Genomic DNA, 18760 nt, shown 5'->3' on the forward strand with positions numbered 1-18760 from the left:
TCTGTGGTTCACTTACATGCTATTTATTGGGGGGAAAAAAGGCAAAATGTACAATTTCTTGAGAAATTATTAAAGCCATTGCAAGAAAAAATGCATCTTTCCTTTTTAATATTAGTATTTGTACAGTTGTTTAGAATTAGTTTAAAAGAGATGGTGTATTATATAATACAAAGCTTGAAATAATAGGCAAATTTACTTTATAAAACCAAGACACATTGGACTGAAGTATGTTTGCATTTTTATTAAAATTACGGCACTTAATATTGAATAGCAAAAATAATGACAGGGCTTTCCAACCAGAAGCAGCATTGTTTTCCAAACATCCAATTTCTTCCCAATACCATTCACTGCAAGCTTTTCATAATTTTTCAGAGAACAAGCCCTTTTTAATTTGCAAAAAAAAAGCAAGGAAGCTTTTGTCGTGGTTTTTTCTTTTGACTTAAAACATTGTCAACAAACAGCTGTCTCAGCCCTGCAAGCTCGCTTGTCTATTTTTCTTTGCATTCTCTAAGTTAAATTACAGTTTCACTGTGCTGCCAAGTGAACAATACTAACAGCATGTCACTGGAAAGTGATGAACATGTTAAATATTGCTGATCCAGCAAAGAAAAAGCCTTCTTTTTAGCATTATCCTTCATTTTAACATTAACTTTTTTTTTCTTTCTTTTTTCTTTTTTTCTTTTTTTTTACAAATAGCTAATGTTGAACGTACTGCATGGTATTACCAGAAGTAGTATAAGCCATAAAAGAAAGAGTGTGAACTAAGCACTAGGCTTCTTTACAGCTGTAGTGAACTACAAAATGAAAGCATTACATTTCAGTACCTTTGAATATGTAACCAAAACAAACAAACAAAAATCAGTGTTCACTGTACACCAAAAATGTGGCACTGAATTATACTATTATCAATGTTTGTGGAAAAATATATGTATATATGTACACACACAAAGGCATATACAGGAAAGAATGAAACCCAAGCATTTCAACATCAGAAAACTGAGTTTGGCGTGTGGTTTTGAAAAAAAAAAAAAAAATCCATCATAAAACAACAATGTATAATAATGGCCACAATGTTGTTTCAGCCACATGCATTTTTTTCATTAAACAAAAGATGACAGATTCTAGAAAAAAAAAAGTAAATTAAATAATTATTTTACAATAAAGTAAATGCAATCAATGCATGACATGGAGTTTCACGTTAAGTCAAGTATCATCATTCAGGATTATAACAGCGTACCAATTCACAGGTACTAGACAATCCTTTATATGTTTACAAGGTGATACTGCAGCAAACCTACAATCAGATCCAGCTGATAAAAGTATTACTATAGCTGACATGAATGTCCACAGAACACAAAAGAAAACAGAAATGATTTGGAGCGTTATCTCCAAAGTTTTTTAGTTTTCATCCCACCTCACATTCCCTAGTACGTCCAGTCTTGAGATTAGTACATTGAATAACGATATTACCTTCTTGGAAACATAGCATTAAATGAAATAAAATCTAAGAAGGAGTTACAATTACAGAACCATCTAACAGAAAGCTAAGCTTTGGTTATATAAAGTGCAGTTCAGTAATATGCCGATGAATCACAATAATGTACATACAGTTAATTTTTGCACTGTTTCCTTGGAAATTTTAAAAAATATGATTTACAGTTTGCTTGTACAGCAGGCTCAGTTTAAAAAAAAATCTTGTTTAAATAAATTTAAATTCTAAACATTTCACTACCATCCACTTCTGTGCACCATATTTCTAAACTGCTTTGCAATATTTAACCCCTTGGATGTTTAGTAATCAGCTCGATCACATTTGTGTCTCATCACATAAAATACCTAAGCTCTGACAATAGTCTTCAAATCCCTTACACTTTTTGTTGTATAAAGTTTTCAAGTTTTATTATGATACAAGCAGTACATTCCATCACTCTCATAGCAACTTCTGAAGTAAACCTATCATTTGGAATCTGTGGAAAAGGAAGCAAGTCAGGATATCTAGTTTTTAAGCTATCTACTCCATAAGCTTCCAAAGTTTGAACATCGTTCGCAAGCCCTTCAAGTTGTTGACTATATTCTTCTATTTTCTGTGCAAGGGCTGCTGGTTTTACATCTTTGTCTGATTTTCCCTTCACAGCATAGTCAGCAGCAATCAAGGCTAGCTTAGTAGAAAGGTAGCACTTAAAGCATACCCATTCATTGGCATTTTTATGAAGATCATTTCTTGCAGCTGAAAAGTTCGCTCGGGCCTGTCTAAGCCATCGACGTGCCTCGACAGGATTGCCAACAGACCTGAATGTGGGTGGGACAAAAAAGCGTTGTGAGAAAGATGGCCCTGTGGAAGATGGACACTTCTCTTTATACTGCTGCCTTTCAGATTTGTGGCTTGTTGCTTCTTGATTCCATGAAGTATAAAACCTTTGGAAAGAAAATTTATCTGACTGAAATCGAGAAGCTGAGGATGAAAACGTTCTTCTTGAGGCTCTGTCCGTGTTTTGATCCATAAAGGCCTGCTTTTCTAGCCTGTTAATCTCATTCTGTAAATGTTTGAAAACTTCATTAGCTATATCAAGATTATCTGCATTTTTATCTGGATGCCATTTAAGATAAAGCCTTCTAATAATCTTCTTTCTTTCAGATTCTGGAAGCTTCCAAGCCTGTTCAATCACAGATGTCACTTCTCTTAATATTTCTGGCAAGGAGCTTGGCTTTAGCTTTTTTGGAGAGTGATGTTTTGAGGATGTTGTTTTGTGGCTGTCTCTACCAGTGAAGAGAGGTGGAATTGTTCGCAGTCCATGAGCTGGAAATTCTGTAGGACTAGTTGGGGTAGAGGGTGTGCTATCCCTACCTTGAGAACTTTCCTCAGGTCTTGAGAATCTGTACAAGTCAAGAGAGCTCACTATTTTATACTCACTATATCCAATATCAATCTGGTAAATCTTTCCTAGAAAACTGGGACTTTCACCATCTTCTCGTTCTACTTCCTGTACAATTATTGCATACGTGTAAGTTGGTTGATATGATCCATAGATATCACCACCTTCAGCATCAACAAGGTAACCAACGTATTCACCAGGGTAAAAGACATTCATCGGATCCATAAGAAGTGTGTAATGAATTTCAGCTGGTATAGGAGTGCCAGGTGTTGGGAGTTCAAGTTTTGATGGCTCAGATGAGTCATACTTCACCCCTAAACTGTCAAGCTTCTCACTGATCCGGTAAATATCATTACAACCCAGCATGGCAATTAAATATGAGGTATCAGAAATAAGGTTGTCAGTTGCAGATTTTAAGGACATTGCTAATGCTAGCAGGAAATTTATGTCTTTGCTGTCAGAGTGCTGTATATAAAGCAATATTACTGCGTTTCCGTATCTCTTTAGAAAAGCAAACGTTTCACTTTTACTGTGTGGAATAGGAGCAAAGCCTTTAACTCGTAATGTTGTTTGCAACTTCTCAAAACAGGAAACTTTCAAACCTTCTCGTAAAGCTTTGCAAAGCCTTATTGCTTTCTCTTCATTCGCTAAAAAAGCATTGTCGTTTTCATGCTTCATAATCCTAATAAGCCCTGTGATGAATTGTTCTGAAGACAACAGTAATTGTAATCTTCCCTGCAAAGAACACAAAGCTCCAAACTGACAAGTTCTGGGAGACTCTTCATCTAACTGCTCTTCAAGAATACTGCTAAGCAAGCGAGGCCTCAATTTCTGAGGGAATAGCATTATCAATTTCGTATGAAAACCATGGTCTTTGCCTAAGTAACACTGGCTAAGATCAACAAGCATTTGTACACCAATGTTACCCTGGATTCTACTTTTGTAATGGGGTGCATCATCAAAAACTAAGATACTGGACTTAACTAACCTACCATCTTGACTGGGAAGGTAAAGGGCAAAATCCCGCATGTTGTCGAGGTCATTCCTAACCTTGACAGAATCATTCTGAAGACTTTTGAACAGGCCAGAAACTACTCTTTTAACTGTGCGCATTTCATTAGGATCCAGTTGCTTTCCTTCTGAGTTCTTGAATATACGTCCTAGAACTTCAACATACTGTTTTGTTGAAATAACATCTTCAGTACCCAAATGTTTAAATAACTGATGGAAAGTACCGAGTTCTAAAGGAAGTTTGTAAAGATAAGGCTTAAAATCAGATTCATACTCAAGGTTTATTACCACCTCTTCAGGCTTCAGGAGCTTCCAGCCTTCTTCCACCATTACAAAAGAAACTCCTCGAAGCTGAAAGCGAAATTCCCTTTTCTCTGTACTAAGAAACTCATAAATGCTTCTCAGGATCTTGGCCCGAGTTTTCACCATTTCTTCATCCACAGTTGTTATATTGCATATGTTCCTGCAGTTATTGATAACTTTGTCCAGAGGAGGGTCTAGATTAACATTCAGCATAGTTAAAACTTGCTCAAGTTGTTCCTGCACATCAAGAGTACTTCCTTCTTGCTCTTTGATGCTTAAAGGTGTCGCTTTCTCAGGAAGAATGGGACATGAAGTCCACAGCAACTGTAATACATCAGTCTGCTTGAATTTAGGATTCACTTGTGCCCCATTGAATCGTATAAGAGGGAGTGTTCCATTAACTTCTTGGTACTGTGGATGAAATCTAACAAATTCTGCTGGAGCTCGTTCAGGGCAAAGAAAAGGAATTAACGACAATTCCTTCAGAAAGTTTCCTGACAAAAGATCAGTTCTTTCCTGAAAAATGTGATGAAGGAGGACATCAACAGCATTCTGCAATGTTTCTTTAGACCAATTTTCTGTATTAGCTCGCATGCTGATCTCCTTAGCAAACTGTATTAACTGTTGCTGTGAAATAATGTATTTTAGTCCGATATGCCGTAGAAAAGTTACCCATGATGGAAGGAATGCAGCTTGGCTTTTCGGTTTCGTAATTTGTTCTAGTTTCTTAAAAAAATCTTGAGGTATAAACAATTTTTCAGGAAGCATAACTTCAAAGACTTTCACAGTCCTGTCATAAAAATATTTTGCAGGTTTTAATCTATTGCTTGCATCATGAATGATCAATATGCTTTCAAGCTTTTCGAAGAGCTGTTCTTTCATTTCTGATGTTTCTTCAATGCTAGTTAGCCTATTCTTCAAGTAGATCAAATGTTCTAACTTTGCATCATAAGACAAACTTTCAATTTTTGGCAGAAGATGTTTCAAGTACACTTCAAGATCATCCACAGAGACACAGCCAAGCACAGTATACAAATCTTTTAAATGTATTTTCTCTTCAAGAAAAGCTGATGACGTTGACTGTGTCCATCTGTCTACTTCCACTGATGGGATGCTTTTTGTGAGTACATAACACGTCCCATATTTTGAAATGCTTATGTATCGACCACTAATGGATTTATAACATGGGAGAGACTTTAAAATTTTAATGTCATCTTGAGATGTCAAATGACATAAATTGCAGTTGAAGTACATTAAGAGAGCCTCAAAGTCACTTTCTGCTAACTTTTCAGTTCTAAAAGATGATGTTTGTACCATATACTGTATGGCTTTCAGAATGCTTGAAGGATTATCTATATTTGCTGTGGAAGCTGACAGCAAAGGCACTAAAGCACTATCTTTGGAGCATATTTTGTTCAACGCCAGCTGAATACAACCTGTTTTCATCAAAGCATGAAAGACTTTATCACTCTGGGCATTTGGAAAAACAGCAATATGCATAATGCTGAGAGGCAGCAGAACATCACACTCAGGCACAACAAGATGATTAGCTGAGACAGTAAACTTTACACCTGGAAGCAAAGTCCAGTCCTTCAAAGTTTCAACAACACCATCAAATTTTGCTTGGATATCCTCTTGTTCTTCCTTAACAGCTATAGATTCACTAATAAAATGCCAGGCATTTTTAAGCCAAGACTCACTTGCAAAGTTTTCTTTCCATTTCATACAACTTTTAGTTTTATATTCTCTGGGCAGCACAGAAGATAACAACTCAGCAAAACTTGCGATATCAAAGACTTTTGCTACATCACTGCTAAGTAAAATATTGTTGTACCTCAAATATAAAGTGTTCATAAAGAGGTCCTTGCGAGATGGAATAAGTTCATGGTAAGTTGTTAAGAACTTTGGTCGTTTTGAATCAAAAATTTGCAAAACGTTGTCAAGGGTAATAAGAAGTGGCAAGCCCTCAATTTGGATTTCATTTTCTTCTGCATCCTTAAAACAATAGTCCACCAGAAGTTTGAGGCTATGGAAGAGTTTCAAATTTGTCTGCTGAAGACGACAGGGTAACTTTCCAATGTGGCAATTCGAGTCTGGAAATGAAAATGTCATCAAAAATAATCGGACATCAGCAGGTGTGACATAGGTGACAGGAATATCTGCATCTACCAAACAGTGGTAAAGATTTGCAGTTTCATCACAGTTGTACACCAAATTAAAACCTATTTCTAAGAGTAAATGTTTTAATCTATAAACATTTTCAGCTACTGACTTCCGTGTTGTGATGTTGTATTCTGTGTTTTTGAGATGCTGCAATTCATCTTGTAGCAGATTGTCAAAGAATGGCCGGCCTTTATTCACAGTAGACATGTTAACCCATGTGATGATAACAGCAGAATGCAGATCAGAACCATCAACATTTGGAGCTCGCATAACAGGTAAAAGACGCTTCAAATCCTCATAAATGCAACTGTAAACTGCTTTCACTAGACAATACCAATCTGGCTGAACATCAAGTCTATTAACTGGAAAAAAAGATAAGAACTTTTTTAAAGTGTCTTTCACAGCATGAACTGGCGTGTTTTGCAGCACAGACACCGTAGGATCAGTGCCTGGAAAATAACGTTTCTTCAGTTGAATCAGCAGTTCAACATAAGCTGGTGCTATCAGCGCTGTCATCAGACTGTTATTCCAGTCACTTCTTACTCCGACTCCGTTATCATCACGCCACAGATTCCTTCTTGCAGAATCCAGAGCAAAGTGTCCATTCACATGAAAAGGTAGCCCAGTTTCTAAAGATAAAGGTAGGAAACAGAATGCTCTGTGGGGTTTTTTGTAATTATGAGTAATGCAAGCTGCTACCCCACCACGTGGAAAAAGAGTGATGTCCTCATTCTTGTGGGCTGAAACAACACTTTTAGATACCTTTTCCATAGCAGAAAAGCCTGACCTGTTACAAATCAACCAAGTTGTAAGATTTCCTTCAGAGTCCTCAGTATCCATTGTGTAAGTAATCTGTTGCACAGGTATTTCACTTAACTGCTTTTTTTTAGTCACGCTCTCAATTACAGATGCATGGAATTGCTTTCTTTTCAGCCTGTCTCCATCAGTGATTTTTCCTTGTACAGAATACAACACATTCAATGCTCCTGTTGCTTTCTCTATCTCACAAATAGAAATTTTTTCCATATGGTTCAAAAACATTAAGAGTTCTGCTCCATCTGTACGCAGTTTATCTAGAAGATTTTGGACCATTCTATCTGAGCATGGAACTGTGGAAATTTCTGATACTTTTGCCATTTCTCCATTTCGAAGAGGAAACCGAAACATTGTGCAATTATCCAGTTTAAAGTGATCTCCTAAGTAGAGGTCCAGGACATCTGAGAACTGAGTTCTGAAATCTGCATCTAAATCTCTAAACATGCGGCCAGGACTTGTTGATGTTGCACCTGGTGCGTATCTAGCATGAGGATCAAAAATACAAAGAATATCATTGCCAGATATGAAAGAAGGGCAATCAGTAATGTGATAAACAGAATTGAAGCCTATACCGTATTGCCCGGTTTTACAGGGGTTTCCTACTTTAGTACCTTTTCCAAGGTTCTGAATTCCTCTAATATCATCTTCTGTAAACGGTTGGTTGTTGTAAACACACAGGGCTGGCCCTTGAAGTGGTGCCCATTTCTCATCAAATATTCTATCAGCTGGATGCTGTCTAGGATCAAACACAAAACAGATCTCTGTAGCTTTTGCATCATCTGCATTCTGAAGGAGCTCTTTCAGCATTTCTTTTTCTGAAGGGTAGGCATTAAGAATACTTTTAATTCTACTTGTCAATTTTTCTTTCTGGCCAAATTCTGTTCCTAGGGTAGTAAAACAGATGTTGGACGCATATCTTTCTAAAGCTTTATGGCGTTTGGGTATTGCTCCTAGCTTTACTGCAACTTCCCTAGGAATATCAGCATGACAATACTTAACTGTTGTGTCTTTAACTTTAATCCATGGACAGTCATTGTAACACAAAGATTTTGCAGGCAGAAGTGCAAGACGAGTATCGGGCAACAAAATCTCTCCATACTTTTTCACACAAAATTCCTGCTTTTTCTCTCTAATGAGGCTCCATATTCCTTCACTAATTATTCTCCTGCAAAGCTGAAAATTCTCTTCTGTTAGTTGTTTGGTCCCTCTTTCCTGATTTATTAGTTCCAGAACAAGAGCAAAGTCTTCAACTGTGAAAGACTGCCTGACACCCATGCTTTCAAATAGCTCACGAAAACTATTTTTGTATTTGTTAGGCAACTGATAGAGATATGGTGCTGCTTCAAAATTCAAGTGAAAAGACACTTTTGTCGGATCAACATATACATTCTCAACAAGAATAAAACTACAATTTGTCAGTTGTTCAATTATCATAACTTTTGTTGATTCATTTTGCAACATTGCTTCATGTAGATGCTTGTAGCAAGCATTGGTGATATTCTCCTGATACAATGTAATGCCATCAAAAGACTTTGCAACTTCTTCTAACTGATTAATGACCAAATTAACAGCTGGTTTCTTTAGCAAACCCAAAAATTCTTTTACAGCTAATGACAAAGCACCACAACCTTTAAAGGAATGGGAATTTTCATTAAGAATTGGTTGTATCAGGCAAACTATATCTTGATGATCAGCAGTGAAAAGATCAGTTGCTGAAAACATTGCATCGGGCAGAAAATCATTGCCTTTCCAGTGCAGTGAGAAGCCTGCTGGCTTGCTAAGGAAAGGAAGAAAAGGGATGGTTTGACATTTTTCAGCAAATTCTTTAGCTCTAGGGTCCCTACACTTCAGTTTCTCATCAATAAGACTTAATATAATACTGCTTCTGAGACAAGCTGCTGCATGATCTACCTTGTTAATTTCAGCTACTGACTCTGCACGTTCTATCAGGTCTTCCCACAAAATATCATCTTTAGCCATTCCTAACTGAACAAGTTTAATCAAAGTAACTGGATTAAGGTAATCCTGAGTGGTGCCATAAGGAAATCTTCCGTCTTCAGCATCATATAACTTTGCAACTCTTCCTTCTGGATGGATCAGTCTTGACGGTGTAACTAATGGGTGCCCATCCAAAGAACAAGGAATACATGGAGTAACACGAAGAATTCCTGAAAACTCCTCAAGTTTTTCATTAAGAACATAACGCATCAAAGGATCTCGCAGCTCTGCAGCAATCTCTTGAACATTAGGGAAAAACACCTCAGAAAAAAACTGTTTTTCAGAGAAAGTGTTCTCCAATAATACATATTTGCATCCTGCTTCTTCAAATCCTGTCTTAACCCAGGAAGGGAGATCCACAGCACACAGATTTTTGGAACCAGTTTTTTTAAGGTACTTCAAAAAGATCTTAAAGGCTGATGGTCCAACATCTGGCCGCTTCAGAATTGAGTCATCTAGAAACCTTACATTCTTCATGGAAACCCAAGAGATACCATCAGAAAACACTTTTATCCCTTCTTTGCTTTTCATATGAGCTATGTCTTCATAGAACCCTTGACAGATAACAGAAAAATCATCGTGAACTGAATCAGGATCTGGCCATACAGCACAGTAACTGTAGTCGACGAGCTCACCACTGATTGCCATATCACGGAGAACACAAAGCGCTTCTATGTAGGCTTTTACAATAACATGCCTCATGAATACTGTGTTCCATCTCCCTTTTGTGTCTGTTTTCCAGATCTCTTTGCGGTTTGAAGTAACTGCAAAGCAACCATTTATATGAAGAGGTAAGCCTGTTTTTATTCGTAGAGGTAAGTAGCAGAATACTTCACCTATGTTGTTGCAATTAGGTTTCACAATCCACTTTTGATCCTGGGTTTCATTCAGCAACACCGCTACTCCACCACAGGGAACAAGACCTAGTCTTCGTCCACTTTCATGTAATGAAAATTTTAAAGCATCACCAGTGTCCATGCAAGAGCATATAAGCCATGTTGTTGAATCTACTGTCTTCTGTGGCAGTTCATCAGCTGACCTTTTTATCTGTCCTGATTTAGCCATTTCAAAGAAAGCAGCTGGATCATCTTCTGCACCTCTGAAAAGGGGAGACTGTAAATCAGCAATCCGCCTAAATACATGGTGAAATTCTTCTACTACTATCTGTAAGATACAGGAGGACTTTGGTGTTTCAGTGGGAAGCTTTTTATTACTGCTGCTGCAGACCTTCATTAGTTTAGCTGCTTCTTTTAAAACACTTACATTTGGTTCAGTCAATGCTTTGGAAGAACAAACTCTTTTTTTAATGGTGACAACATCTTGTGCCACGCCAGGATCTTCTTCCTCAATTTTCAAGTACTTCAAAACCATTGAATTTACACTCTGAGCAAATATTATCAGCCTATGACCACAAATGCTAAATTCGTCCACAAGAGAATAAATGTCTGCTGTATTGTAACATGTATTGCTGACTTCACTCACTTTAGCTTCCTGCTGAGTTCTGAAGGAGAGTCTGAAAAGCGTTCCTTTGTAGCTGTAAGGTGATTCTACAGTCAGTGGCAGCTGGCAACCAAAAACTCCTATAAATGGCTTAAACTGATTGGGAAATTTTCGCAGCCTCTTCTGTTGTTTACTCCAGTTAATTTTGATTCCAGGATTAGATTTATCTCTAATATGCTTACTGATATGATTAACATTTGGATCAAACATGATCATGAATTCCCGGCTCAAAATAATTGGAACATCAGTGATATGATAAACAGAATTGAAACCCAGTCCAAACTTTCCAACTTTGTCAACTTCACTCCTTTTTAAAGACTCTCCTAATCGAGTTATATTTAGAAAATCAGAGTCAGAAAATTCAGAGTTATTGAATGACCACAAAGCTGGACCGTGACATGCTGCCATTCCTGGATCCAGAAGATTTTCTCTTATATCCATATTTCTCCTCATGTCAATCAGGAAATTACATTCTGTGGCATTAGCATCATCAGCATTTTGAAGAAGTTCTTTAAAGATGTCTGAAATTGAAGGGTACTCTTCCAGAATGTTTTTAATTCTTACAGTCAGAGGCTCTCTTTGCCCAGACTGCTCAAATCCCATATTTTCTGGATTAATCAATCTTGTGCTAAGACATGGAACGTTTAGCCACTCAGCAGTTTTCATTGGTATATCTTCATGCACCAAAATTATTGGTTCAACAGAATCTTCAAGCAAATCATTTAAGTCATCAACTTTGATATCACAGTAACAACACTCGTGAATTGGCCTCATCACAAGTTTATAAGGAAGTTTGCCACTGTACAGTGGCATGGGTGTATGAAGACTTGCAGGAATCTGATTACTGTACAGCCATCTTATAATGCTCAACATAATGTGAAGATTCTGTTTACTCTCTTGTTCTGAGAGACACTGCTCACTTTTTAGATATATTTTCTGAATGACCATAGAAACATGGTCTGGTGTTAACTGTTCAATTGAACCACAACATTTAAACAACTGGTGAAACTTCGCCATAGTTTTTGGCACATAATGCAGATAAGGCTGGAGGTCAAGGTCAGGTACTGTTTTTATTACTGCTTGTGTGAGGGAACAAAATGTTTTACCTGTCCAAACCCAGGGAAATTTCAAGGCTTTAAAAGCTTCTTTGCCTTCTTCTAAATGATCATGCATAAACCCATAGATTTCAAGCAAGATATGCTGAAACTGATAATAGTCCTCATCACTGAAAGTTTTAGAACTGTGCCAATCAACCACCACTTTGAAATGTTTTAAAACCGCTTTTATGCTGGGTTTTGTGGAGATGCCAAGTGCTTTTTCTATATCAAACTGCACATTTTCCACAAGAGGAACTGAGGATCCAACTAAAATTGCATGAGATATATCACACATTTCTGGTGGTAAACACAGATTGCAATGATCTCCTTTCCAAACTAAGGATCCTGGATAATTTGGAGGTCTTTCCTTACATGCCGGAATCCATTTTATTTTTTTCAGGGCAGTTTTTGTTTCAGATGACTGAAGCAGCATATGGTTTTTGTTCAAAATCATCAAGAGAGTTCTAGCTTTCTTTATCAATAAATCACGATCGGTGTTAGAGTCAGCATGCAAACTTTCAATTTTGTTTGCTACTCTCATAATATCACTTTCCACAAGATTGGCTTCACTTTTTAAGCCTATCTGTCTCAGAGAATGGAGAATATCTGAGGATGTGAAATTAGCAGGAGGAAAGGAAATTTCCTCCTCAGAATAGAATAAGTTTTGCAGCAGTTCCACCTCAGGATCAAAGAGCTCATTTGCTGTCATTATCTTTTCCTCTGTAATTCTAATAAATTTCAACGCTGCCAGCCAATCTATCACATCTATATTCTCGTTTTTCAGAAAAGTCAGATTTTCAAGAACCCACTGCATTATCTGTGCTGTTTCATCGTATGAATAGAAATTACTTCTTATGTCTTGTATGATAAACTTCAAGCAATCTGTGCTCTTTAGCTGTTCTATTTTTAGCAGGTTAGCCAAGCGAATAGTAGCTTCATCGCTGCTGTCAATTATTGGAACAGAAAATCTTAGACCAGGCGGAATTTTGGCTGTGTGATGTAATACCTTGCTACCATTTAGCCCAGCATAAACAGGAACACCATCATCAGGTGATTTCTCCATTTTTTTAAATATCAGCAATTCCTGAATAATTCTTCTTTCTTTTTCACTTACGTCATTCAAACTAGCTAGGAATGCCCTAAGAGCATCCTTATGTGTTGACGGTAATGACAAAACTTGATTGCATAGTTTCTGCAGAGACACTTTTTCCATTATTTGTAAAACAGCACTTGGTAATGGTGGATGCACATATTTTTTTATAAGTGGATGTTGGATTGAAACGTCCAGCTTCTTAAGCACAACTCCACCAACTTTCTCAATAATATCAGCTATGTAATCTGGGAGCTGAGTCTCAGATTCATCTTCCAGAATGATAGGTGATGGATTCCTAAATCTAACAAGTTCTAACGATGATTGGTTTTCTTCCAGCAGAGTCTTAGGGATAAGCGGCATCTCATCAAAAGCACTTAAGTCATCAGAAAAATGCATATATAGGTGCTTCCAGACCATCTTAAGCCAAGAAACTGATGGGTGATTTTTGTCTTCCAAACCTGGATACCACTGTACCACCATGTCTCTGCCAGGCCACACACTATTCATAACTTCTTTAATCAGCCGAGTAAATCTTTCCGGGTTCAGAAGCTGCAGCTGAGTACATGGCCTTCCTGAAATTACAGCAAAAGGGAAACACCATGAGAATCAGAGCAGAGTTACATAACAAAGTGCTTTTGTAAGTTAGAAAAAAAACCTTCTCTTTTGGGGAAAACTGCTAAATAGAACTGCAGAGACCAGCTACTCTCATTTTTAGGAGTTAATTAAAGGCAAATACATTCCATGTTAGTATAAAAATGAAAACAAATTGAAAATTATTAATAAGTTATTGCACTTATTAGTTTGACACAAAAGCCTTCAGGCATACAAAGCAACTATGATTTTACTGTCAAGGTAGAAACTTTGTATTTTCTATGTATTTTCCTGTGTAGTTGATTCTTTACACTACTTACTTGCCTAGTGGTAAGAACCTAATCCACTATTTTTCCTCCTACACTTGCAAAGAGTCCAATAGTTTTAAGGATTATTTATTAAGTATTGCAAACCAGATGCTCTTATGCTAAAAACTGACAAGCAAAACTCAGTTGTGCAAGGAGCGCTGAAACTAAGTTTAGATGTATATGCTTCTATTCTTACTGTCTATACTTTAAATAAATGAAATGAATGTTAACACATCTTAATGATCATTAAGACAATTTATACTTAAAAAACTAAATGTCTGTGGCTAAGAACAGAGTATAGAATACAAAAATATCAATCCCTTCCAATGATATCAAAATAAATGACAAAAATGGAATCAAGACATCTGAGTTTCAGATCTTTCTCTATTCTAAATAGCACAGTTGTTTATAAGGAGATGGGCAGTAAGATCCTTCAAAATAAAAAAAGTTTCCTTTTACCTCAGCACTCCAAAAAGATATGTATTCTACCTCATGTGCTAGGAGAACAAATCGTATTTACAGCTCTTTTCATAATTATCTTTCATAGCTATCTTTTGGCAGATTGTTTTGCATATTTTGTTTAGAAACAAGCTGGAAGAAATGAGAATAGCTAATCATCAAATTCACACAAAGATCAAGCTTCAATACAAACCAGTACACCTTTAGTTAATAACCATACCTGAAAATCCCCAGAGAAGCTGTTGGGCTAAAATATAATCAAATTTATTTAGAAAACATCCAGTCAATTACATATTAACATACAGAACAGAAAACATTTAAACAACTATTAACTACAAAAATACAGTACATATCTTGGGAGAGAAAAAAATTAGATCTGGTTATTTTTGTGCAACACACACAAAAAAAAAAAAAAACCCATAACCTATAATCCCAAAGAAATTGTGCAAAAACGTGTATATTCTGCAACTGTATTGGGAATCTCTCTGATATAGTTTCTAGTTATACAAGTAAAATTCCTGAGAGGTAAGATCTTAAAACCTGTACTGTAGGTACGCCTTACTCTACTCTGCCCTGGTGAGGCCTCACCTGGAGTACTGCGTCCAGTTCTGGGCAGCCCAGTACAAAAAAGACAGGGATCTCCTGGAAAGAGTCCAGTGAAAGGCCACTAAGATTACAAAGGGCCTGGAGCACCTCTTTTATGAGAATAGCCTCAGCAACCTGGGTCTGTTCAGTCTTGAGAGAAAAAGACTGAGAGGGGATCTGATTAAGGTCTATAAAAATCAAAGGTGCGGGAGGCAAACAGACAAGGCCAGACTCATTTCAGTGGTGCGTGGCAATAAGAAAAGAGGAAATGGCCACAATCTGAAGCACAGGAAGTTCTGCACAAACATGCATATAAACTTCTTCACAGTAAAAATGCCGGAGCACTGGAACAGGCTGCCCAGAGAAACAGGTTGTGGAGTCTCATTCTCTGGAGATGTTCAAGACCTGCCTGGATGTCTACCTGTGCAACCTGGTCTAGGGAGTCTGCTTTGGCAGGGGGTTGGACTCAGTGATCTCTAGAGGTCCCTTCCAACTCCTAAAATTCTGTGATTCTTACAACTATGGAAAATCCTAGAATACACATAATTGAGGAGGAGGTGGAAATAATAACTATATTATATCATTTGATATAATGATAACTTAAAACATGTAATATATAGAACTCACACAATGTTAAGAGAAAGAATATTATATGTAAAAAACTTGCATAGAGATATCTCCTATTAATTCTTTAATTGTAGCTTTTTATCTATCTTTAGATCTCCCTTTTTTATTCATTCATAATTTTTATTTATGCCACTTTATTAAGTCTACAGCTTTTCATTTGTTTGTTTTTTTTTGTTTGTTTGTTTTTTGAGATGATTAACTTACCAGTGTGAACTCAATTTCAAAGACAATAAAGAAAACGAGTTTAGAACTAGTCTGTTCAACAATTAGCAATCTATTTCATTGTATGAGTTTACAAAAGACATTACCTCTGCTTTTGGCAGCTTCTTTCAAAGCAGCTAGAACCTCAGGCTTCAGGTCATCAGAAAGTAACCTCCCTTCAAGGCCAGGAAAGAGTGATCTAACACAACATTTAAAAAAATAAATAAATGTTTTCAGCAAAGCATCTAATTCACATATGCTTCAATACAGAAATTACCAGAATGGTAATCATCATGGTAATTGTTGAATGCAAAATAGTCACTCGTATATTGGGCTGTCAGTGGATATTTTCCTATAAAAAAGGAAATAAGAACTTAGGAAAGAGAGCAGTAAGAAACTAAATTTTCCAACTACTCTTCTTTTCAAAGCAAGTATAAGCAAAGCTTCTCTTGATAGAAAAAAATAACATAATATTATTTTCACCTATTCGTATTCTAAAGAAAGAAAAAAAAAAAAAAAAAAAAAAAACATTATGTTTTATTTCCCTTAAGAATTATCAGAAAGAAGAAAAAAAACATCATGTAATTCCAGGACTTCACAAAAATCCAAGTATTCAGACACTGGTCTGTGTGCAGACGTTGGTTAAGACTATTGTAACCAGAAGTAGTCCAGATGTGGCCTCACCAGGGCAGAGCAGAGGGGGAAGATTACCTCCCTCAACCAGCTGGCCATGCTCTTTTAATGCACCATTGGCCACCAGGGCATGTTGTTGGCTCATGGTCAGCCTGTTGTTCACCAGGACACTCAGGACCTTCTCCACAGAGCTCCGTTCTAATATACCAACCCTTAATCTGTAGTGATGCATGCAGTTATTCCACCCCAGATGTACAACTCTACACTTGCCTCTGTTGAAATTTATAAGTTCACTCTCCACCCAACTCTCCAGCCTGTCCAGGTTGTCCTGAAAAGCAGCACAGCCTTCTGGTCTGTCAGCTACTCCTCCCATCTTCGTGACATCAGCAAACTTCCTGAGGGTGCTTTCTAACCCTTTATCCAGATCACTGATGAATATATTGAACAAGACCAGACCCAGCACTAATCCCTGGGGAACACCACTGGACACAAGCCTCCAACTAGCCCTCTGAGCTCTGCCAGTCATCCAGTTCTCAGTCCTCCTCTCTGTCCATTATCTACCCCACAGCTCCTCAGCTTACCCACAAGGATCTGAAAATCAATGAAAGGAAAAGGAGGGGTGGTTCCATACACACAAATGGGAGACAAGGAGGAGCAGCTAAAGGTTAAAAAAAAAAAAAAAAAAGCCTACGTTATCTCATACTTCAATATAGCCTTTAAATGTAATGTACTTCCTAATTTGACACGTATCCTGTGGCACTCTGTTAAAGCCTAGATCACACTATTCTTTACAAAGTTATAAAAGCAAGTAGCTTTCAAACTTTTCAGATGAGACACATGCATACAAACATTTATACTAATCCAGACATCGAGATATGTTTATGCAATATTTCATTACAGTATAGGCTGCTACGTATCATCTTATATGCTAATAAATACGTAACAGTCTGAAGTTCTTTAGCATTTAAACTAAAAAGCAATTTTTAAAATGTTAAGTATACCTGGGAAAATCTTCTGAGGTTATGTAAACAATATCCTGTTCTGACACAGATGAGGAAAAAGAAATAAAATTTCCATTCTGTAGTGGCAAAAGCTCCAATCCAATGAGTTCACTGTACACTCCATCAGAAAGCACAAACTGAAGGAGATGAAGCTTTTCTTCAGCAGGTCCACTGTGCCCAGATTTCCTTAGTACTTGCCGTACAACTGCAGGAGTCACTTTTTTCACAGCTTTAACAATACAAGTAGTAAAATGCACTGCACTAGCAATATTTGCTGGTACCTTGGCAATCTGCTTCCCTGAATTCTGGAGGTAGTTGAGAACAGATTGTGTGTACTCCAAACTCTCATCCATTTCAGAAAAGTACACCTGTTCCACTTTCATCCACTGATTACTCACTGAGTAAATAACTGTATGCTGAAGCAGCTCTTTAAAGAGAGGTACTACAATTGGTTTCCAGGGAACCCTGATTTTGTTCTCATCAGGCCATAAACCATAAATTCTTTCAGCTGACAATGGAAAATCTGAATTCTCCTCAGTCTCCATCCGTTTGATAGCTTCCAAAATAAGGGTGCTATATGCCTTTGGCACAATATTCACCACAAGAAGATCATTCCACAAAGCTGCTGGATCTCTCCATTGATCCAGCTCTCGCCATTTGATACTCCTTCTATTGTCTGTGAGACCAAAGAAACCACTAACATGGACTGGCAGACCAGTTTTGCTTTCTTCACCTGGAGGCAAAGGCAAGAAACAAAACGCTCTTCCTGAGAAGTCTGCTACAGCTCCTTTATCCTTCTCATTACACGATAAAGGCATGGCTATTCCAATAGTAGGAACAAATTTCAAGTCATCTGCTAAGCAATCCAGGTCAGTACACATTCCTCGGCCACCTACACAGTTACATACTAACCAAGACGTTTTCTGTGCATCCTTAACACTCTCATCTTCTAGAGCAATATTTACATGGTATGTCACACACGTAATGCTATTGCTTGGAACTCCCTTACAATACTGATTTATTGCTGTTCCTAAGATTTTGATAGAGTTGGGTCTTTCATGTTTCAAGGCTTTGTTCTCGCTAGCAGTCACTCTAAAGATCAGCTTCTCTCTTCCATCAGCCTCTCTAACATGCAATGAAACATCCTGAACACTCTTTAAGAAGAGCAACACTGTGTCAGCATCTGCCCTGAAGGATTCAAACAGTTCCAAAACCTTCTGTTTGTCATAAACATTGCTGCTCAGTTGGGACGGCTGTAATCGAAGTGGGAAGCGAAAAAATGTACCAGAAAAGTTTCCATTCTTAAAAGTTTCCTTAGTGCTGCCAAACACACCAATAAATGGTGCAAATTGGTCTGTAAGTTCATTGATTTCCTTGCTGTCTTCTTTTAGATTCCAACACTGGCCTGATTCATGAGGTCCAAAGAGGGTTTGATGGGGATCCAGCATTCCAATTTGGTCACCACTGAAAATGCTAGGAACATCTGCATAAATGAAAACCA

At 37.3% G+C, this 18760-nt stretch overlaps 1 protein-coding gene across 4 annotated transcripts in view; it reads right to left on the reverse strand.

Annotated features, from left to right (window-relative positions):
• Positions 1 to 18760, reverse strand: part of SACS (sacsin molecular chaperone) — a 55039-nt gene continuing 36279 nt past the window's right edge. For 3 of the 4 annotated variants that reach the window (XM_052669038.1, XM_052669048.1, XM_052669058.1), the window contains 4 exons: positions 17260 to 18742; positions 15733 to 15824; positions 14433 to 14459; positions 1 to 13426 (listed from right to left, as the gene is read on the reverse strand). In XM_052669038.1, the coding sequence (XP_052524998.1) occupies positions 1866 to 13426; positions 14433 to 14459; positions 15733 to 15824; positions 17260 to 18742 (13163 nt within the window). In that variant the 3' untranslated portion in view covers positions 1 to 1865. The remainder of the gene's footprint in view (positions 13427 to 14432; positions 14460 to 15732; positions 15825 to 17259; positions 18743 to 18760) is intronic. The other variant, XM_052669068.1, reaches the window with a different exon arrangement.

The sequence above is a fragment of the Tympanuchus pallidicinctus genome, unplaced genomic scaffold (assembly GCF_026119805.1).
Source record: "Tympanuchus pallidicinctus isolate F22 unplaced genomic scaffold, pur_lepc_1.0 scaffold11, whole genome shotgun sequence".
Taxonomy (NCBI): Eukaryota; Metazoa; Chordata; class Aves; order Galliformes; family Phasianidae; genus Tympanuchus; species Tympanuchus pallidicinctus.